General features: G+C 37.9%; 1 protein-coding gene across 2 annotated transcripts in view; it reads left to right on the top strand.

Moving 5' to 3' along the window:
* Positions 1-23,908, top strand: part of LOC136857904 (probable ATP-dependent RNA helicase DHX34) — a 330,161-nt gene that overhangs the window by 184,412 nt on the left and 121,841 nt on the right. For both annotated transcript variants that reach the window (XM_067136960.2, XM_067136959.2), the window contains 2 exons: positions 687-878; positions 20,081-20,329. In XM_067136960.2, coding sequence (XP_066993061.2) covers positions 687-878; positions 20,081-20,329 — 441 coding nt within the window. The remainder of the gene's footprint in view (positions 1-686; positions 879-20,080; positions 20,330-23,908) is intronic.

Genomic DNA, 23,908 nt, shown 5'->3' with positions numbered 1-23,908 from the left:
CGTGAAATGGGTAGCAATGGCAAAGAGAGCCTTCCAAGATAAAAAGCGGGTGCTGCCTAACAAACATATAGATACTCAAAACTCTGAAGGCCTTTGCAAAACCCTTTGTATGGTTGCAAAAGCTGGACATTAGGAATGCAAGAAAATAAAAAGCTAGAGGCAATTGAAATGAGGATATGGAGAAGAATGCAGAGGGTAAGTTGGACTGAAATGAAGAGCAATACCGACATCCTTACAGGGATAGGAGAAGAGACGAATCTAATAACTGAAATTGAAAAATAGAAAATAAAATTATTTGGTCACATTGTGCAGCATGAGGATTCCTTTGTAACATCATTGAAGGAAGAATTGCTGGAAAAAGAGGAAGAAAACAACCAAGAGTGTCCTTTTTCAACAACCTGCTTCTGAGGATGAAGTGCAAGACCTATGCTCAGTTGAAAAGACTGGCTCAAGATAGACATCTATGGCTGCAGCGACAAGGCTTAGCCTTTAGAATATGATGATGATAATAGTGTCTTGCTTTGTTAACTTTTTGTCTTAAATGAGGTAAGATTTTCCAGAGCAATTATGATGGTTAAAGAATGTAACCTTTTCTTTGTTGTTAATTCCTTGAAGTGATGAATTGTTGTTTTCATTTATGCTATACTGATCTGCACTGGTTCATTTTCCTGAATATTTCATTCCAGCTTGCTCGCAAGGAACTGGAGTCTGATCATGGAGACCCCATCATTTTACTGAATGCATTGCGCGAGTGGCTGGAGGTGAAGAGTTCTGGAAGCCGTTCATCATCACGTCAGTGGTGCAGAAGAAGAGGATTGGAGGAGCAACGTTTTTATGAGATGATCAAACTTCGACAACAGTTCAAGGACTTGCTTCAGGTTTAGATTCTATAAATTGTTCTGTTTTTCATAGTTAATCATTAGTTCCCTGTAGTGAATAATACGAAGAAAATAACTTGATATGAGTGCTGTAGAAAGCGTACCAAATCACCTGCTGATAACTAGTGTATATTACAAGTTGTATTTCCAAATATAAAACATAGTGACTGGAAGCTTTCTTTGGATAACTGCTGCTGTTGAAAGCCAGACCCTTGTTTTCAAGTATGTTTCATGCTTGTTCTCTACATTTATCACATCAGGATTTACCTAATTAGGATAAAAATAAATAACAGGAACGTTTGTCGCATTTATGGATATCTACAGGTGTGGCGGCATGCGTTTTATTATCATAATGTTTAATTTCATACATTGTCTCCATTTTTTATTAACGCATAGCATGTTTTATTTGGCATCTCCAAAAATCGTTACAAGTAAGTGGGGACGTAAAATTATAATTATTATTATTTGTTAGGTACGTTGGGGAGTAAAATAATCGTTATGATTGGATTGTTTTTATCACGTTTTAAACCTACTTCTCTAAAAAAACAACCTATATTGGCTCAAGTTACGAGATATTAAACTATCACTTTGTTAGTGATCTCGCCTGCTACATTAATCAAGAAGTTAATATAAAGAACCACCTAATCGATACTTTATTTTTTTGCCTCAGGCAAAATTGAATATATATTAACACTTACAGAACATGTTTTGACCACTTAGTGGTCATCTTTAGCTGTATAAAGAAAAAACTAAGATGAAAAAACATTAGGATAATAAGCACAAATGATACTCTTAGGTTATAATGGGAAAAAAAATAATTGCTGGGTTGACTGTTTGGTAAAAGTTCTTTGGTGACTCCTTCGTTATAAAATGGCGGTCACCTGATCAGGACATCCTGCCTCTCGTTGTTATTTGGAAAAGATGTTTATTCTGCGATGTCCAGATGGTCTGTCTTTGAGCGTGACCTAGTGTAGTAGCGATGTGACACAGTCTGGCAGTTCGTGCAATACTCTGGAGAGAAGGGAAGTAGAGTTCTGCCGTCATCTAATATATCGAATGAGGGAGGAGGAAGATTTTTTTTTGCTAGGGGCTTTACGTCGCACCGACACAGATAGGTCTTATGGCGACGATGGGATAGGAAAGGCCTAGGAGTTGGAAGGAAGCGGCCGTGGCCTTAATTAAGGTACAGCCCCAGCATTTGCCTGGTATGAAAATGGGAAACCACAGAAAACCATCTTCAGGGCTGCCGATAGTGGGATTCGAACCTACTATCTCCCGGATGCAAGCTCACAGCCGTGCGCCTCTACGCGCACGGCCAACTCGCCCGGTAGGAGGAAGATTAGGCTGTGCTTCTGCAATGTCGGTTTGATTATATCTCTTGTCCGTCTTGTCTGTTTCCTGTCTACCCATTCCGAGTATTTACTAATAAGAAGGGTAAAATGACCTCAGACCCTGTTTATTATACAAGGGAAATAAGAAAATTAAAAAGAAAATGTAGAATAGTAAACAGGAAAATCAAAGAGGGTAGGGAGAGTAGAGAAACTAGAAAACAGCTAATGAGGGAACTGAATAGAGTGAAAAAGGAAGCAAAAGAGAATTATATGAATGGCATACTTCAAGAGGGTAATGACCACAAAGGGAAATGGAAAAAGCTGTATTCATATATCAGGAATCAAAAAGGAAAAGGAATCCAAATTCCTACAATGGTGGGAGAAGGGGGTGAACACTATTTAACAGATACTGAGAAAGCAAACCTATTTAGTAGGGAATTTAGAGATTCAGTAGATGATTGTCAAGAGTTGGAAACCGAAACAGAAGATAGAGAGGGAGAGAGATAGAGGGAAACAAGAAGCTTCTCATTCACAAACGAAGATATTTTCAGAGAAATCCAACTGCTTCAGCAAGGAAAAGCAGCAGGAAGTGATCAAATTACTGGGGAGGTATTAAAGACAATGGGGTGGTACATAGTGCCTTATTTAAAATTTCTCTTTGACTATGTCATAAATAATAGTGTAATACCAAAGGAATGGAAGGAATCTATAATAATACCAATTTATAAAGGAAAGGGTGATAAAAGGAAACCAGAGAACTACAGACCAATCAGCCTGACCAGTATAGTTTGTAAAATTCTGGAGAGTTTAATATCGAAGTACATCAGAGGGATATGTGATGATAAAAATTGGTTCATGAGGAGCCAGTATGGATTTAGAAAGAAATTTTCTTGTGAGGCACAACTGGTGGGATTTCAGCAGGACATATCAGATCAGTTGGATTCAGGAGGTCAGTTAGATTGCATAGCCATAGATCTTTCCAAAGCCTTTGATAGAGTGGAACATGGAATATTATTAAAGAAATTGGAGGGAATAGGATTGGACGTAAGGGTTACACGTTGGATAAAAGCATTTCTAAATTCAAGGGTTCAGAAAGTCAAAGTAGGAAATAACGTATCGCAGAAAGAGAAAGTTTGGAAGGGAATTGCACAGGTTAGTATAATCGGTCCGTTACTTTTCTTAATATACGCAAATGATTTAGGGAACAATATAACATCAAAAATAATATTGTATGCAGATGACATAATTGTTTATAGGCAAATAAATAACACTGAGGAATGTTCAGAATTACAAAGGGACCTTGAGAGTATCCAACAATGGGTTGAAGAAAATAATGTGAAGGTTAATGGAGGCAAATCAACTGTTACAACTTTTACAAACAGGAGCTTTAAAACTGAATTTGAATATACTTTGGATGAGGTAGTTATCCCAAAAGATGGCAAGTGCAAATACTTAGGTGTGAGATTTGAAAGTAATTTGCACTGGAAGGGTCATGTTGATGACATTGTTGGGAAAGCATACAGATCATTACATGTCATAATGAGGCTACTTAAAGGATGCAACAAAGAATTAAAAGAAAAAAGTTACTTGAGTATGGTTCGTCCATTATTGGAATATGCAAACAGTGTTTGGGATCCTCACCAAGAATACCTAATAAAAGAAATAGATAGTGTGCAGAGGAAAGCAGCAAGATTTGTAACAGGGGATTTCAGGAGAAAGAGTAGTGTATCAGAAATGTTAAAGGAACTTGGGTGGGAAACTTTAAGTAAGAGAAGGGAGAAAACTAGACTTATAAGATTATATAGAGCCTATACAGGAGAAGAAGCATGGGGAGATATCCGTGAGAGGCTTCAGTTGGAAAATAATTATATCGGCAGGACTGTCCACAAATATAAAATTAGAAGGAATTTTAGCAGAAGCGATTGGGGTAAATTTTCATTCATTGGGAAGGGTGTGAAGGAGTGGAACAGTTTACCAGGGGTAGTGTTTGATCCTTTTCCAAAATCTGTACAGATATTCAAGAAGAGAATAAACAGCAACAGAGAAAATAAATGAAGTGTTAGAGGGCATTCGACCAGTGCAGGTTATTGTAAATAAAAAAAATGTGTGTGAATAAATTAATTCCATCCCCTGGTCTAAAGAGTTTGGACAGCCAAAGTAGGGGACTGCCTGTAGGGGTGAAGTACAGTGGGGACTTCGAGGGCCCTGGGACCGCTACGGTAGCTGTGAAGGCCCTTCAGGAACTCTGAAAAGTGGTGGCAAAAAGGGCTCTGGTTAAGACGCAGCAGGTCGTTATGCTACTTAGGATCCAGAACGGGTAAAAAAAAAGAAAAAATAGTGAATAAATAAATGCAATGTAAATATTAATGTTATACCAGTTGTATAGTATCATTTGAAGTAATTCCACATACTGTGTATCAGTTGACTATATTTGTAAGTAGTACAGGAGATATTATAAGTAGAATTTTGTAAACAATATAAATTTATTAAGGATGAGCTGTGTGTTTAATAGAAAACATTGTTAGCGTAAATTGTATAATATTGTATTATAGGAAAAATTTTCTTCTCTTGTTAATTTAATATTTAGTGCTTGACAATAATGTATTTTAGTGTACCATTTGCCACCGAGGTAGACACCTCATTTGCAAATAAAGAGATTTTGATTTGATTTGATTTGAATATGCTTGTATAAGATTTTTTTTGCTCGTTGTTTTCATTAAGATTCTTTTCACCGTTTTTTTTTTTTTTTCTTTTCATTATAACCTAAGAGTATCACTTGTGCTTATTATCCTAATGTTTTTTCATCTTAGTTTTTTCTTTATACTGCTGAAGATGACCATGTTCTGTAAGTGTTAATGTATATTCAATTTTGCCTGAGGCAAAAAAATAAAGTATCGATTAGGTGGTTCTTTATATTAACTTCTTGATTATACTCATCGATACGGTCATGAAATGGACGACTTGTAACATGCTACATTAATAGCAACAACCGTGAATATTTCATAACTAAAGTAAACTCGTTTCCTCATCCCGAGGTGGTGCAACTGTTTTTAGCCATGCCCCCAGTTGAGGGAGGTTGCATGTACCATTTTTACAGTATATCAACCTTCCTGCCATTCTTAACTCTCTGGCAGTACAGTACCGGGAATCAAACTCAGGCTGTCAAGAATGGGAGTCAATTGTGCTAATCATTATGCTGGCAGACATTCTTAACTACAAAACACAGACATATAGCATGACTGATGCATGCTTGTATTTTGTAATGCGCGGGTTGGACACGAAACCATTCACCTATTTGTGCAACGTCATCAGACCTACAGTAGGCCTATGCTATGGAGGCGGACATTTCTTAACTACGAAACACAGGTGTACCACATGACTTCTACACGTGTTTTCATTGCACGGGTCGTACGGACGAAACTATTCACAAAGTTGTGTGATGTCATCAGAGCTGCACTAAGGCTTATGCCCGCTCGAAGTGGAATTGTTATTCTTCTCTGATGAATTACGTTGTGGGATTTATATGCGAGATTTATTTTTTTCATTTTCTTCGTTTTGAAAAGCCAGGGGGTGTCTAATACTCGAGAGGGTCTATACACAAGTAAATACGGTGTAATATAGAAGGCACCTTGCTTAACAGTTATGAAAATACATTTAGATCAGAGAAATAATCTGAATTTAAATCTGAAAGAAATCTGAGAAAAAATGTACTATACGATGAAATAATAAACATTAATAGCAAACAACATTTTAACCAAAGCATATAACACTTATTATATTTCCCCATCCAGTCCCTCCTCCTCCTCCTCCTCCTCCTTTGCCATCTCTTCCCCTCAACAGCGGTAGCATTCTGTAGCAATTAGCCGACCATCTGGTTAGGTGTCAACTTGGCTGACAGGTAGTGAATAACAGAGTGAGGCTGAACGGGAGTGAGTACACAAATTTTATTTTCATACCTAATTGTTCTTTTAATTCCCTTCTACTTATTTCTATTTTTCCTTTTCTAGACATTTCAGGATTCCAATAAATTTTACGCATTTCACTGACATCTTCAGGTTAATGAAACTTTAACATTCTATGTTGATATTAGGCCTACAGTACATTTTCTGAATAAGAAGATTTTATTATTAATTTAATAGGCCACACTGGAGCAGTTGAGTCATTCCATGTTCACTTTCTCTTTGAAGGTTGTACTTTTTGATTCTAGCGATCTGACTTGTACTTTTTCCGTCATTCATTCCGATCATAATTTTATCAATTCGTCCGAAATCTCTATCCCTTCTATGTGTCATTTCCGTTGAACATTTATGAGCCTTAAGCAGAGTGTTAATTTTATTTTTGTTCTCTGTGTCTGCCATCTTGAGTCAAACTGCTTTGAGATCTTTCTGAATTTCATGAATCCATTGCCCTCCTGTCTTTTTTCCAAGATTTCTCATCACTAGTTGTTGTAAACTCCTTTTTCTTGACCATCGCAAGATGTGAAAGAAATACAAGATTCTTACCTTCTCCATTGTGCTGGTGAATGGGTCAGTCTGTCAGTAGACAGTTTCATTAGAAAGGATTCTTCAGACTCCTTCAACCTGGTATTTTTTATTAATGAAAGTTCTGATGATTCTTCTTTCAGTTTTGAGTAGCTGATCAATTCTTTCATTTTTAATTTGGAAGTGTAAGTGGCTTCTGGAAGAGTTACGGTTTTATAGTGTTGGATCTTAGTGTCTATGCCAGGTGTTTCTTATTATACATTGAACAGGTTAGAAATTGGACTTTTTTCATTTATTTAGTATGTTTATCCATGCTTCTTTCTAGTTTACGTTGTGTGTGATGATTTCTCCAAGATATTTAAATTGTAGAGCTAAGTTAATTGTTTGATCATTTATGAAGACTTCATTCATGCTCAGGGGTTTCATGAGGAGTTCAATGTGCAAAAACTAAATGACAAACTGGAACGGAAGAGATTGAGGTGGTTTGGACATGTCCAGCGGATGAAGAAAGAAAGGCTGACCAGACAAGCACTGGAAAGATAGATGACAGGGAAGAGAGAACAAGGGAGACCAAGATTACGAAGAATAGTATAGGAGAACGGAACCTGGACTCGAACACAAGTATTGGATGAGGAATGGTGGAGAGACAGGACGAAGTAGAGAGGAACCAATTTGCTCCCACCCGGTGTCAGCTGGAAAAGGGGAATTGATGATGATGATGATGATGATGATGACGATGATGAACAAACAGAGAAAAATGGTCAAAGATTGATTGAAATTAGCAGCAATAACCTTTTCTCGAAATCAACATGTCTTAAAAGGAAACCAAACAAATTAAAAACCCAAAAATATCCTGACTTCAGAAATGCCAGCTAGACCATATCTGCATGGATAAATGTTACCGTCAAGAAATCCAAAAGGTCGAAGTCCTAAGGGAAGTAGACTCAGGGTCAGATCACTATGTTGCAATGATCAAAATAAAATTAACCCAATGTTAAAGAAAAAACCTCCAAATAAAAATAAAAGAAAATTTGAAAATATTTAGTACTAATAAAACAAGGAAAGTCAGCCCATAAAATCATGAGAAAAATAAACCGTAAACATCTTTAAAACACCCTGGAAGGATAAGACGAGAATTTAAAGAAAAACCATTGTGTGATTATTACAAAACTTTTAATAATAATGTTAATGGCTTTACGTCCCACTAACTACAGTAGAAGTCCGCTATAGCGAGTACAGGATATAACGAGAACCCCATTATAATGACAGTTTTTTGTGTCCCTTCAAAATTCCTATATTAAATTGCTTATTATCCTTCGTTTACAGCGAGAGCCCTATCACTGATGCATCCATTATTATGAGCGATTAAGCATGCGCGATTTTTTCCGTTACCGATATTTCTGCACCCAGCCATTATATTGCATGCGACTGATCATCTCTGGTATCGTTTCCTCCCTATGTCCACTAGCGAGCTCTCTTGTAGATATTCAAAGACTATGTCGGAGTAGACTAGTAAAACCCGTCGACTGTTGTTCCGTAAAGAAGGATAGGAATGAAAGAGAACACGTTTTCGTAATAAATGCATAAATAACGTGGTCGACAGCAGTTGTTAACTTGTTAGAAATAAAGGCTAAGTAAACATTTGCTTAATTTTAATACTCTACACTGAAATTAGTTAAGAATGTGATACACCTCAAAATACGGCAGATCACATCACTAATTTCAGAGGTTAGTTTATATTTTCTCGTGTCTGGTTACATTTCGGAGAAGCTGTTCCCATGTAAATTTATAGCAAGAATGTTATGATACTTGTAGTACGGTTAAGTTAGAAGACGCTGTTTGAATAAGAAAACTGAAACATTTGCCACAAAATGCAACTGATCATTGAACCATATCGTTTTCTCTCTATGTGCACTTGCGAGCGCTCTTGTCAACATTCTAAGGCAGTGTCTGAGTCGATTATTAACCCTTTTGCTCTCAGGCTATTTTCACCAGTCAAGCCCAAAACACTCAGGCCGTTTTTCATGATTATGCGTGTTAAAATGTAAAAAATTGCCGTATAAAAAAATCCCCAGTTACAAAATTGAAAAAAATTACAGTAGTACACTATTTAATATCGTTTTAGGAAAAAAAATCCCAAAATTGTTCATGGCATATTTTACTACAAAATAAATTTTGAAATTTGAAAATATATTTCAAAAAATAAAAATTGGTTTTTAAATACTAAAAAGTAATATGTTCTTTAGTGATATTGTTGTTCAGTCATTCTGAAAATAAGAGCATTTAATTCTGTATAACATGTTATAATTTTGTTTTTGTATTCATATTTAGTCACGAGTTATAGTACCTGACGGAAAGAACTGTACACGTACCTTCCGGAGTCAGCATTTGTGTTTCGGAAACATATTCTCCTGTCATCAGTGCCTGTAAAATCCGAATCACTTCTTCTTTATCTACAGCTTTTCCCACACCTGTGGGGTCATGCGAACTGTGGGGGGAGGTAATCACTATCGCGTGTTACCGTGGTAGTTTGTAGTGTAGTGTGTTGTCTGAATATGAAGAAGAAAGTGTTGGGACAAACACAAACCCACAGGCCCCGGGTCAGAAGAATTAATCAATGGCGATTAAAATTCCCAACCTGGCCGCGAATCAAACCCGGGCCCTCTGAACCGAAGACCTCAACGCTGATCATTCAGCCAATGAGTCGGGCTGAAATACAAATCAATATCGGCTATAACGTCACCGCCATCGTCTAAAGCTTCTAAATAATCCAAAACATCGGAATTATTTAGCCTAGAACTTGGCCCAGCCATGTAAAAAAATTAGGCCTGCTCGTGGCACGAAAATCTAATAACACAAAATGTTAAACTAAAATTCACTTGAGAACACCGATAAATGTAGAATATAAACAAAATATAATTAACAATAATCTATTATTAAAATGGAAACAATAAAACGAAGGAAAACACGTATTTTGAAGCTTAAATGAGACTGTACTCACAAGCAGCACACTTCAACTCGCCATGCGGTGAACATACGTGGTTTGATAACTTCATTTGTTCCAAACAGGTGAGCTTAGTGTCTCTATCTCTCGAGAAAAGTGTAAACTAAATCCGAAAGTTACTATTGATGTCTTTTCCTGACATCTGGGGGTCCATTAAGGTACTTATACAGCCATCCGTACACAAAGCCGATAGATCGGCACGCTGAGTGATTTATGCAATACCACCCAAGCCGATAGATCGGCTCGCTGAGCGTATAAGAGTTAATACCCATTGACTGCTATTCTCTGAAAGAAAATTCTAAATGAAAGAGAATAGCACGTTTTCGTGATAAATGTGTAAATGACGTGGCCGATAGTAGTTGTTAACTCATTAGAAATAAAGGCTGAAGTAAATGACCATTTAATTTTAATGTTATATACTGAAATTAAATAAGAATGTGAGACACCTCAAGATAAAATAGGAGAGTACATCACTGATTTGGGAGGTTATTTTCTATTATCTTGCGTCTAGGTAGCAGGTAGGGACCCTCTTCGGAGGCAGCCCTACCCAGGGAGTGGCACCCCTGCCTATGTGAGTCCCAGAGCACACTGACCCAGTGTGTAACATCTGGTATTGGTCTCAGCTCAGGGTTACGAGTGAAGACCTCAACGGCATCTACGGCGGAGAAGGTGGACTTCGGTACGGTGGAGATGACGGAAGGGGCAAGCCCGTAGCGTCTGTACTCCAGAGGAGCGGCTACGAAAGGCGTCTGTCTCCATGTTAGAGGCGGCCTAATTTTGAACCTGGCAGTAAGTATAAAATGCCTTTGGGTGTGGCGAGCCCATCGTAACAATAGCCTATATGGACAAAGCAGATATGGTGCCTCGGAAAAGGTTAGGGTGTCCCCTGCTAAAAGCGACGTGCAGCTTTTCAGGTGCTGGGGGAACTGTGATAAATGGGCAACCAACACCAAACTACATCAAGATTGAACAGTAAATGTACTAACACTGATGGGAAAACAGAAGAACTGGTTGACTTCATGATAGTAAAAGATAATAGCCATACTTGGACTGTGTGAGACCAAGAAGAGGGGTACAGGGGAGATTCCTCTGAGAGAAGGATACATACTGTATTACAGTGGAGGACCTAAAGCAAAAAATGGAGTGGCCATCATACTTAGAAAAGAAATCCAAGAATATGTGGAATATACAAAATACGTCAGCGATAGGAGGATGATGATGATGAGAATCCAGTTTGAAAATGGCGTGAAAGATCTATTTCAGTTGTATGCCCCACAAACTGGGTGCATAGATGAACATCTAGAGGACTTCTTAGAGGAAGTGGAGAGACAGATAGAAGATAAGGAAGTGCTATTGATGGGAGATCTAAATGCACAAGTTGGAATGGAAAGACAAGGAAAGGAAGATGTTGTAGGGCCCTTTGGATATGGAAATGTAAATCCAGAAAGCGAGTTGTTGGTGGATTTTTGCATGAGGAATCAAATGATTGTTGGAAACACCTGGTTTAGTAAGAAGAACAGTCAGAAGATTACAAGGTATGGTTGGGGAGACAGACGAACAAAGACTATGATTGATTATATAATCATAGAGAAAGAACACCGGAAGGACCTTTTTGATGTAACAGCCATGCCTGAAGAAGCCTTTGGTGGAGATCACAGAGTTGTGATAGGAAAATTGAAAGTGGGAAAGATTGAAAAACCCCCATTAAGAAGAGAGAAAAGAATTAAAGTATGGAAGTTGAAGGAGAAAAGCATACAAGAAGAATTTCAAAGGGAAATAATACCCTTGGTACCCAGGACGGAGGTGGAGAATGTTGAAGATGAATGGAAAAGATTTAAGGAAGCACTGGTTGGATGTGCAGAAAAGGTATGTGGTAGAACATCAGGAAATGTGAAAGACAAAGAGACACACTGGTGGAATGATAGAGTAAAGATCAAAGTGAAGGAAAAGAAAATGGCATTGACAGCATGGAAAACATTTAAGACTGAAGAAAGTAGAAGAAAATATGCGAAGGCAAAGAATTTGGCCAAGAAAGTAGTGAAGGAAGAAAAGAGGAAAAGCTGGGCCTTATTCACACAGAAATTGAGAGATGATATGCAGGGCAGCAAGAAATTACTGCATGGTATCATAAGAAACAAAAAGAGAGATCAAGTAAACACCAGATTTGTGAAGGATGAAGGTGGCATAATATTAACAAAGCCAGAAGAATTCAGAATTAGATGGAGAGAATATTTTCAGGAGCTGCTGACTGAACTGATGACAGTCATTCAATGGACGACCAGGAAAGGCAATTAGTTGATGAAGAAATGGATAAAGAAATTACAATGAATGAAATTGAAATGGCAGTAAGAAAGATGAAGAATGGAAAAACTGCTGGAATAGATGAAATTTCAGTGGAGATGATAAAGGCAGCTGGAGCTGTAGACCTGCAGTGGACATATCGGGTTCTCAGGAATGTCTGAGAGAATAAGGAGGTCCATTTTCATTATGAGACAACTAATGGAAAAGCAATGGGAGTACGGGAATGATATGGTGATGACTTTCGTTGACATTGAAAAGGCATATGACAGTGTCCCCAGGACTAAAGTTTGGGACAGTCTGGTGCAAAAAGGAATTGGACAGGGATTAATAAAAATGATCATGGCATTGTATAAGGAGTGTAGTAGTTGCGTGCAAACACAAGTTGGCAGGACAAGTTGGTTCAAAATAACTAGTGGGCTGAGACAGGGAAGTGTTCTATCACCAATCCTGTTTACAATAGTAATGGATGACATCATGAGAACAGCAAAAGCAGCATATGGAGGCCTGCAGATTACGAGGTGACGCATGGTCAGTGTGACGAATCCTCTCGGCCGTTATTCCTGACTCTCTATACCGGGGTCGCCATCTCATCATTAAATAGCTCCTCAGTTAAAGGTAATCGTAGAATGAATGAACCTGGAACCAGCCCTCATATCCAGGTAAAATTGCCTGACCTGGCTGGCAATCGAACCCGGGCCCTCTAAGTGAGAGGCAGGCAAGTTCGACTGCGGAGCCGGCTTCAAACATTAATTACCGGTACGCGACTTAAAAATCTCAAAACTTTAAATTCAGTTTTATTGGGGAAACTTCGTCAGTTTCCTCTGAAAACCTCTTTCAGTTCAGCAACTTTGATCTGCCAAGCTCTCCGAAAAATCTAATACCGGTACCCGGAATGCCAAGCCAAACAACAGTCGACCACAAGTTGTTTTTAATTCTCTAATCTAATGAAATAAAGCACGTTGGATAAAAAAAAAAAGCGCGCAACATGATGGCGAAATCCCATTTTAAAAAATCTTCCATTGTAATTTGGTCACCGGTATATTGTTCATAGTCAGTTTATGGAAATCTTGTACCGCGTAATTTAGGCCTACATCGACTTTTAAAGGTGTTGAACTCGAGAATATGGTTTCGAACGATGTAAGTATCGATTTTCAAGTTCTGGAAATTCTGCCTGTCACTAATTGCAATCAAATTGGAAAGAAAGAAAATAACATCAAAACTTCCGAAATTACGGTTATTCACGACCTTGAGCTCAGCTGGAAAGCGCGCTCGCTGTACAAGTCAGTACAAGTCAGTACGAGTGCGAAATAATGCAAAGTTTTAAAATGTAACACGCGCAAGTAAAACGACTGCGGTTTTTATAACATTTTAACACACAAACATGAAATTCCCCATCTTATCATAGGACCAAAACAGTAATAGGCAATCCCAAAACCTCCCATGGCTTTATCTGCCGGTATGTAATGTGCAACATCTGTTCTGGACTCGATAACATAATCGTATACCGTACGATAATATTAAAATACTAAATTTATGTTAAGAAGGAGCAGTTTCGATTCCTGCCTGAAAGCTCAGTGACTATACAGTGCCCTGAGGGAAGTGCCGAAAACCTGTTCGGCGATACACTCGAAAAAATAAGAAAAATAAACATGTAACCCTGGACAATAATGTAGACGTTTTGCAAGTACTAACATTTGACAAAACTCGTTCCGTCTTCAAGTAGAGCTGTCAAAATGCGCTCTGTCTCCTTCCAATTGTTGTGGACACTATGATTTCGATTCTCTAAAACAATACCACCTGAATGCGCCGATCGCTTTTCCAGTATAGTACTTCCTCAAATTATCGCAATGACGGGACGTTAACACCAAGATCCGTAAGTATGCCGTAGCCGTCCTTTCGTGAGATACAGTTTCTTGAAAAACGCATGATCGAGGATTTAGCGTTGATGGGACTGACATTTCTGGACGGTTGATAAGGGAAATCATTTCTTCGAGGAACGGATAATACGGGAGTTTTACAACATGATTTAATTAGGATGCTCGCAGGACCACGTAATTTGAACGGACAATACGGGAAAACGTTGTTTCCGGGAACGTATAATCGAGGTTCTACTGTATCAGATTGGTGATACAAAGCTGGAGCAGATAGATAATTTTAAATATTTAGGATGTGTGTTTTCCCAGGATGGTAATATAGTAAGTGAGATTGAATCAAGGTGTAGTAAAGCTAATGCAGTGAGCTTGCAGTTACATTCAACAGTGTTCTGTAAGAAGGAAGTCAGCTCATGGACGAAACTATCTTTACATCAGTCTGTTTTCAGACCAACTTTGCTTTACGGGCGCAAAAGCTGGGTTTACTCAGGATATCTTATTCATAAGTTAGGAGTAACGGACTTGAAAGTAGCGAGAATGATTGCTGGCACAAACAGGTAGGAACAATGGCAGGAGGGCACACGGAATGAGGAGATAAAGGCTGAGTTAGGAATGAACTCGATGGATGAAGCTGAACGCATAAACTGCTTTATCTGCTCGTGAGGACGGTCAAATGGAAAGACGCGGCCGCATCACATCACGCACTTGAAGCCAGCAGAAGGCCAGAAATGAAACATTCCAATAGGACACCGAATTCCTCTAGATTCCCATTTTTCGCCAATTGGATCCAATTACTTGACCATATATGGTCATTTCCTAACTTGTTGATCTTCAAGTTACATTAAAATGTTCAGAATGTCTTTTTTTCACACTTCCTGACATTAACCCTTTGGCACTCAGCCTATATTCAGGGGTTTGCTCGAACACACTCAAACTAATTTCTGTGATTTTCCAAACCAAAGTACAAAAAATCAACACGTAAACAGTTTAACACACATTAAAATAAATCACACTAATACAGGAAACTATGAGCATTTCAGAAATGAATATACCAAGGACATATTTTTATTGGTAAAGCCAAAAAAAAATAATTTTAAGTTTTGAAAATAAATTTAAAAAAATAAATTATGGTTTTCAATGACAGAATAATCAGACATTATCGCTTCTTCCTACTTTACTCTAAGGCATGAAGGAAAGAACATTTAATTCTGAATAATTTGATATCAATATGATGTGTGTGCTCCAATTAACTCATGAAGCATGGCACAAAGTTAAATACTGTACATGTAACGGTCATTGATCTCAAGTCCTCGCGGTCCGATGCACGGTGAGCAGCTGTGACTGTGTCATTTTCCACATAATGGAAATCCCTTTCAGCAAAAGAAGGTCATTATTACTGTCTAAATCATCTGAAAATTCAAGGATATTGGACTCATTCAGCCTTGAATATGGCCTAGCCATTACGATAAAAAGATGACCCAAGCACGTGCAACAACGGAGTTATGAAAAGGAGTAAAATTATAGTTTGCGAAGTACAGCAAACACACGATATACCAAAGAAACGAAATAAACTCTAAACTAAATCCATAGCAAGGTGAAATTGTTGTACTCATAAGCTAACCAAAACAGATCCACGCAATAACAACTTCAAATAACTACAACATGAACATTCACAGTCAACAGATTTCATTTGTCGAAAATAAATATTTTTTGCAGGGCTGGTCGATATACCTGTAGAGTAAAACGCAAATTCAACGCTTCAAGGTACCGTCACGATCAACTGTTACGATCTAACAGCCACGCAAATGACCAAAATCCCTAAATAGGACAGAGCTGATGTATCGGCGCCGTGAGCGTTCTCGCCATAACCTCTCGCGCCGATCTGAGTGCGAAAGGGTTAATTTAAATGTTCAACTACATAAAATTAAATACAAAAAAAAATCACTTCAAAAATAATTCTCGCATCCTGCAATGTTCATTTACAGTTCCATGTAATGTCTTGATCTGACCAATAAATAAAATGGTAAAACAACATAATAAGAAATACTATAATCAATAATTTTCAAAAGTTCGTGAGTCCTCTTGAGGTTTCTTGAAATAAAAGGTAAATAGATTACATTTCCGAACTCAATAATATAATTTCACAAAACACAATGCTTATTTCCAGTTCTCCATCCTACCACAGGCGACAGTTAGGAAGGAAGAAAAGATCAGCTAAGAATTAGTGGATAATTCAGGATATATTAGACCTGATTAATGAAAGATGAAAATACAAGAATGCTAGAAATGAAGAGGGTAGAAAAGAATACAGGCGATTAAAGAATGAAGTGGATAAAAAATGCAAGGTTCCTAAGGAAGAATGGCTGAAGGAGAAATGCAAGGATATCGAAGGTTGTATGTTCCTCGGAAAGGTAGATGCTGCACACAGGAAAATCAAGGAAATCGTTGGAAAAAGGAAATCTAGTTGTATGAATGATGATGATGCTTATCGAGAAGCGTGTCTACACATAATAAATAATAATAATAAAATTGGTAATAATAATGACACTCGAAAAATAATAAAATAACAAAGTAGCGGCGGATACACATCAAAGCTTGGAAACATGACAGATAACTTAAAATCAAAACATGCGCAAGGTATTAACTTCTAGGCCTAACAATGACAACTAAGGAAGGATTGTGGAACGTGTTGGGGCCCTATTGAGGTCCATTGGAAAGTATTTGTAATTGTATCCGATTTGTCAAATGTGCTAAGTATCAGCTGCTCTGTCATTTACTAACTCTGTTTCTTGTAAAATTTCATTTGTTTATTTGAATAATATGTGAGTCGAGGGTGATTGATTGTGAACCTTTCTTCCCCATAATGGCATACCTTCTCATGCATACGTCAGTTGCTCTGGGGAGCCGGTGTTACTTGCTCTGCTCAGGACGGGTGTTGGTCACGTGACAAGAGAGCAGCGGACAGGCGGATTGCATACCGTGACCGTACTGTACTTGCCGCTTGGAAATGTTACCATATGAACAACAGCTTTTATATTAATAATAATAATAATAATAATAATAATAATAATAATAATAATAATAATAATAATAATAATAATAATTTGCAGCGTGAATCACATGAGACAAATAGGACACAGATTACGGAGTGTAACAGGACAAGCAAATTATTTATTGGCAAAGGAAATATACAGCAGTGTGCAATATTTCCTGAATAAATACATTTTCACGATTAACTGAAGCTTTGGTACACGTACATTTAAAAAAAGAAAATATAATTTAAGTGATTTGTACCTGTTCTTTGCACTCTCGTTAACATACATTTCAATATTTGTATGGCATTGATGACTATTTCTCACACCTGTCAGCACCGGCTTTCTTGGGAATAGGTATAACAACATTCTGCTGAAAATCAGATGGGACTTCTCCTGTCTCTTGCACACTAAATGGAATAAGCTTGCCATGCTGGTTTCTCCTAAGGCAGTCAGGGTACCTTACCGGGACCATACAACCTTCGACATCCTTGCACTTCTCCTTCAGCCATTCTTCCTTAGCTACCTTGCGCTTTCTATCCACTTGATTCTTTAATTGCCTGTATTTTTTTTCTGCCTCTTCATTTCAAGCATTCTTGTACTTTCGTCTTTCATCAGTCAGGTCTAGTATCTCCTGAGTTGTCCACTGATTCTTAGTTGATCTTTTCTTCCTTCCTAACATTTCTTCAGCAGCCCTACTGACTTCATTTTTCATGACTATCCACTCTTCCTCTATTGTGTTTCCTTCAGCTTCATTTAGCCCTTGTGCAACATGTTCCTTGAAACGATCCCTCACACTCTTTTCTTTCAACTTGTCGAGATCCCATCGTTTTGCATTCTTTCCTTTCTTCAATTTCTTCAACTTCAAATGGCATTTCCTGACCAACAAGTTGTGGTCAGAGTCCACGTCTGCTCCTGGGAAAGTTTTGCAATCCAGCACCTGGTTTCTGAATCTCTGCCTAATCATAATAAAGTCTATTTGATACCTTCCCATGTCTCCAGGTCTCCTCCGCGTATACATACGTCGTTTGTGGTCTTTGAACCAAGTATTGGCAAGGACTAAATTATGATCAGTGCAGAATTCAACCAGCTGACTTCCTCTTTCATTCCTTTGTCCCAGTCCGAATTCTCCTACTGTATTACCTTCTCTTCCTTGGCCTACTACTCATTCCAGTCTCCCATCACAATTAGAGTCTCGTCCCCTTTTACATATTGTTTAAATCTTCTATCTCTTCACATTTTCTTTTCATTTCCTCATCATCCGCTGAACTAGAGGCATATAGACCTGCACTATTGTGGTGGGCATTGGTTTGGTGTCTATCTTGACGACAATAATTCTTTCACTATGTTGGTCATAGTAGAGTTGCCCACTGCCCTATTTTCTTATTTGTTTTTAAACCAACTCCTGCATTTCCCCTGTTTGATTTTGTGTTGATAATTCTGTAGTCGCCTGATCAAAAATCTTGTTCTTCCTGTCTGCGTACTTCACTTACACCAACTACATCTACTGTTAGTCTATCCATCTCCCTTTTCAGATTCTCTAACATACCACAACGATTCAAACTTCTAACATTCCACGCTGCAACTGGCAGAATGTCTGTATCCATCTTCCTGATGATCACCCCCTCTCGTGTAGTCCCCACCCGGAGATCCGAATGGGGGGACTAGTTTACCTCTGGAATATTTTACCCGGAAGGAAGCCATCATCAGTACATCATTCATACAGAGAGAGCTGCATGTCCACGGGAGTTAGTTACGGCTATAGTTTCCTGTTTCTTTCAGCCGTGTAGCAGTATCAAAACAGCTAAGCCATGTTGAGTTTTTTTTTTTTTTTTTAGAGGCTTTACGTCCCACCGACACAGATAGGTCTTATGGCGACGAGAGTATTATTACAAGGCCATATCAGTCAATCGTCTAGACTGCCGCCCTTGCAACTTCCGAAAGTCTGCTACGCCTCTCTCGATGAACCATTCGTTAGTCTGGTCTCTCAACAGATACCCATATGATATTGTTGCACCTGTGACTCTGCTATCTGCTTCATTGGGACGTGCAAGCCTCCCCACCGCGGCAAGGTCACATGGTTCGCAGGAGAAGATGAAAGGCATAACGTTCTATAATGATAATGTATTTATAATGAATGTTAAATCTATTTTTTACAGTGTTCCCCTATTATATAAAAATAAAATGGTAATTTTATTCTTGACTTAGTCAGTCTACATATGAATAAGAGGACCCTATTATTTTGTAATAGAAAAATGTATTTGAACTTTCTAATTGTATTTCTAAGATTGTGTTTTTGAGTTTGTATTTGTTTACTAAATATGATTTTCATACTTTATTATTAATTAGCTATGTAGCTGAAGATGATCCAATTGAATTGAAACATGTCCTACAATAGATATGTTTTGAGAATCTTCAGATTTATTTAAATTGACTATATATTAATATTGACTGGGTGGACCTTTATAATAAAGAATTTTTGTTTATGATTTTGTAAGTCAGTACGGAACAAACATGAAATTTATTACTTGCAAAACATAATGTGTTACAGTAAATGTAAAATTGCACTTGTGATTCCTATTACATATTTTTCTCTCACGGATTATGTTGTAATAATTGCATTGTTGTTCTTAAATATTGGAATACTTCCTACTTAGTCCAGTCTAGTTGTTCAGCAGTATGTCCATCTATGGGTTGTAAATAAATTGTTTTTTCTAAATGTTAAATTTTCTTAAAAAGAAATTATTGTCATGTTGAAATTTCAATGGCTTTATAATGGGGCATGTCAGTTCACTCAACTTAACTGTCTACGTCATCTTCCTCTGCTAAAGAGTTAATAGATCCTGATCCAGATTCCTCAGCCAAACATGCAGTTGTCAGCTGATTGAAGAAAGTGTGGTCGACCAGAGGGATGTATAGGAGAAGGGTCATCATGTCTCCCTTTGTTGCCTCAGTGACAGGTCGCACAGCAAGGGAACACTGCTTATACTTACCAGCGTAGTTGCAAGGACTTACTGATTTTTGAGTGCAAATGAACACAGAAGAACAGTAACAGTTCTATCTGAATGGTCCACCTTTTCAATACCTTTATTATGTAATGATTACATTACATTTATTCCTTTTTTTAAAATTCCTGTTTAATATAATTGCCTGAGTTAACTTTTGTAATTTTATTTCCAAAGGAATCAGGACTATTGAAGACAGATCCAGAACCAGTGAAGAACATGAGCAGTTCAGAACGTGCTTTACGCCATGGAGAACTGAAGTTATTAAAGTCACTGCAGCGCTCATATCGTGAAGCTGGTCCAAGGAAAAAGAAGCGACTAAAACTGGATGTGTGGCAGATTGGAGAGGAGGATGGTAATGAACCAGGAGACATTGATATCAGAGATGTGGAATTTCGTCTTCGGAACACTACATCTCAAGTTCAGGTAAGGAGATTTAAAAAATATATATAGTACCAGTAAAATAGCCCAACTTTATGAATTAATTTTAAAGTTAGCATGAAGTAGGTCTCAGGGCAATACTGGGTGGTTTCTAGCTAGGGCTTGGTACAGGAGGCAGGATCCTATCTACAAGAAAATTTTTAAATAGATTGAATCATAGTTTTTTTATTCAGAAAATGCATTTTTAAGTGTACATCACCTTACTGTTGATACTCGCTGTCTTCAACATCGCCTTTTGATGACCCGTGCTCCCAGTTCACCAAGCTGAACGGGACTGGAACACGATCTGCAAGTTGCCAATATTACGTTGAGATAAGACCGGAACACCCTGGTCGGTGTGATATGGGTTTGAGTCTCGAACTTTCGATGTTCTGGACGATCTCCGACGTTCTACGATGTTCTCTGATGATCTCCGACGATGTTGCGGAGAAATCACTCCTCACGTAATTTATACGAGTGTCCAGAATTACACAGTCCCCCGACACTTTGGTTTAACAGCACTGTTTCATTTAATGTGGTTGTGATATGCAGTCGAATTCATTCTTGTAGACAGAATTTATAAGTTCACTAAAGATGAAGATCAAATCAAATCAAATCAAATCAAAATCTCTTTATTTGCAAATGAGGTGTCTACCTCGGTGGCAAATGGTACACTAAAATACATTATTGTCAAGCACTAAATATTAAATTAACAAGAGAAGAAAATTTTCCTATAATACAATATTATAAAATTCACGCTAACAATTTTTTCTATTAAACACACAGCTCATCCTTAATAAATTTATATTGTTTACAAAATTCTACTTATAATATCTCCTGTACTACTTACAAATATAGTTAACTGATATACAGTATATGGAATTACTTCAAATGATACTATACAACTGGTATAAGATTAAACTTTACATTGCATTTATTTACTTTTTTTTTTTTAACCCATTCTGGAACCTAAGTAGCATAACGACCTGCTCCGTCTTAACCAGAGCCCCTTTTGCCACCACTTTTCAGAGTTCCTGAAGGGCCTTCACAGCTACCGTAGCGGTCCCAGGGCCCTCGAAGTCCCCACTGTACTTCACCCCTACAGGCAGTCACCTACTTTGGCTGTCCAAATTCCTTAGACCAGGGGATGGAATTAATTTATTTACACACATTTTTTTATTTACAATAACCTGCACTGGTCGAATGCCCTCTACACTTCATTTATTTTCTCTGTTGCTGTTTATTCTCTTCTTGAATATCTGTACAGATTTTGGAAAAGGATCAAACACTACCCCTGGTAAACTGTTCCACTCCTTTACACCCTTCCCAATGAATGAAAATTTACCCCAATCGCTTCTGCTAAAATTCCTTCTAATTTTATATTTGTGGACAGTCCTGCCGATATAATTATTTTCCAACTGAAGCCTCTCACGGATATCTCCCCATGCTTCTTCTCTTGTATAGGCTCTATATAATCTTATAAGTCTAGTTTTCTCCCTTCTCTTACTTAAAGTTTCCCACCCAAGTTCCTTTAACATTTCTGATACACTACTCTTTCTCCTGAAATCACCTGTTACAAATCTTGCTGCTTTCCTCTGCACACAATTTATTTCTTTTATTAGGTATTCTTCGTGAGGATCCCAAACACTGTTTGTATATTCCAATAATGGACTAACCATACTTAAGTAACTTTTTTCTTTTAATTCTTTATTGCATCCTTTAAGTAGCCTCATTATGACATGTAACGATCTGTATGCTTTCCCAACGATGTCATCAACATGTCCCTTCCAGTGCAAATTACTTTCAAATCTCACACCTAAGTATTTGCACTTGTCATCTTTTGGGATAACTACCTCATCCAAAGTATATTCAAATTCAGTTTTAAAGCTCCTGTTTGTAAAAGTTGTAACAGTTGATTTGCCTCCATTAACCTTCATATTATTTTCTTCAACCCATTGTTGGATACTCTCAAGGTCCCTTTGTAATTCTGAACATTCCTCAGTGTTATTTATTTGCCTATAAACAATTATGTCATCTGCATACAATATTATTTTTGATGTTATATTGTTCCCTAAATCATTTGCGTATATTAAGAAAAGTAACGGACCGATTATACTAACCTGTGCAATTCCCTTCCAAACTTTCTCTTTCTGCGATACGTTATTTCCTACTTTGACTTTCTGAACCCTTGAATTTAGAAATGTTTTTATCCAACGTGTAACCCTTACGTCCAAACCTATTCCCTCCAATTTCTTTAATAATATTCCATGTTCCGATCTATCAAAGGCTTTGGAAAGATCTATGGCTATGCAATCTAACTGACCTCCTGAATCCAATTGATCTGATATGTCCTTCTGAAATCCCACCAGTTGTGCCTCACAAGAAAATTTCTTTCTAAATCCATACTGGCTCCTCATGAACCAATTTTTATCATCACATATCCCTCTGATGTACTTTGATATTAAACTCTCCAGTATTTTACAAACTATATTGGTCAGGCTGATTGGTCTGTAGTTCTCTGATTTTCTTTTATCACCCTTTCCTTTATAAATTGGTATTATTATAGATTCCTTCCATTCCTTTGGTATTACACTATTATTAATGACATAGTCAAAGAGTAATTTTAAATAAGGCACTATGTACCACCCCATTGTCTTTAATACCCCCCCCGACCGGGCGAGTTGGCCATGCGCGTAGAGGCGCGCGGCTGTGAGCTTGCATCCGGGAGATCGTGGGTTTGAGCCCCACTGTCGGCAGCCCTGTTCCAACTCCTAGGCCTTTCCTATCCCATCGTCGCCATAAGACCTATCTGTTTCGGTGCGACGTAAAACAAATAGCAAAATAAAAAATAATACCTCCCCAGTAATTTGATCACTTCCTGCTGCTTTTCCTTGCTGAAGCAGTTGGATTTCTCTGAAAATATCTTCATATGTGAATGAGAAGCTTCTTGTTTTCCTCTGTGTCTCTCCCTCTCTATCTTCTGTTTCGGTTTCCAACTCCTGACAATCATCATTATCATCATCATCCTAAACATCTCCAGTTTCCCGGGTGTGGTATATGAGCCTCCTCCATCTCATCCTGTCCTTGTACCATTCTTCCTCCACCAACTTGTCCCAATCATGACCTCTCAGCAGTACATCGCTCTTAACTAAATCTATCCATTTCTTTCGTGGCCTTCCCACGGGTCGTCTTCCTTCTACCTTTCTGTCAAATTCCTTCCTTGCAGTTCTGTTTATTGGCATCCTCTTCATGTGACCAAACCACTTCAGTCTTGATATCTGAATCTTATTGAGGAGAGAATCATCTATTCCTACTTCTTCTCTAATTTTCTCATTCCTAATCTTGTCTTTCCTGGTTTTCTGGATCATAGTGTGTAGGAATTTCATTTCAGCTGCCTGAAGTTTGGAATTATCTCTATTGGTCAGTGTTGTGGTTTCGAGACTGTACGTAAGAATTGGTGTATAATAGGACTTGTACAATGTCATTTTTGTTTTCATGGGTATTTGCTCATCCCACAGCATGTGTCTTACCTGGTGGTAAAATTGTGTTGCCTTATTGATTCGATTGTTCACCTCATGTTTTGCT

Source organism: Anabrus simplex, chromosome 1 (assembly GCF_040414725.1).
Source record: "Anabrus simplex isolate iqAnaSimp1 chromosome 1, ASM4041472v1, whole genome shotgun sequence".
NCBI classification, from domain to species: domain Eukaryota; kingdom Metazoa; phylum Arthropoda; class Insecta; order Orthoptera; family Tettigoniidae; genus Anabrus; species Anabrus simplex.
Note: the sequence above shows the minus strand (reverse complement) of the source record. Positions and strands in the feature narration are given on the sequence as shown.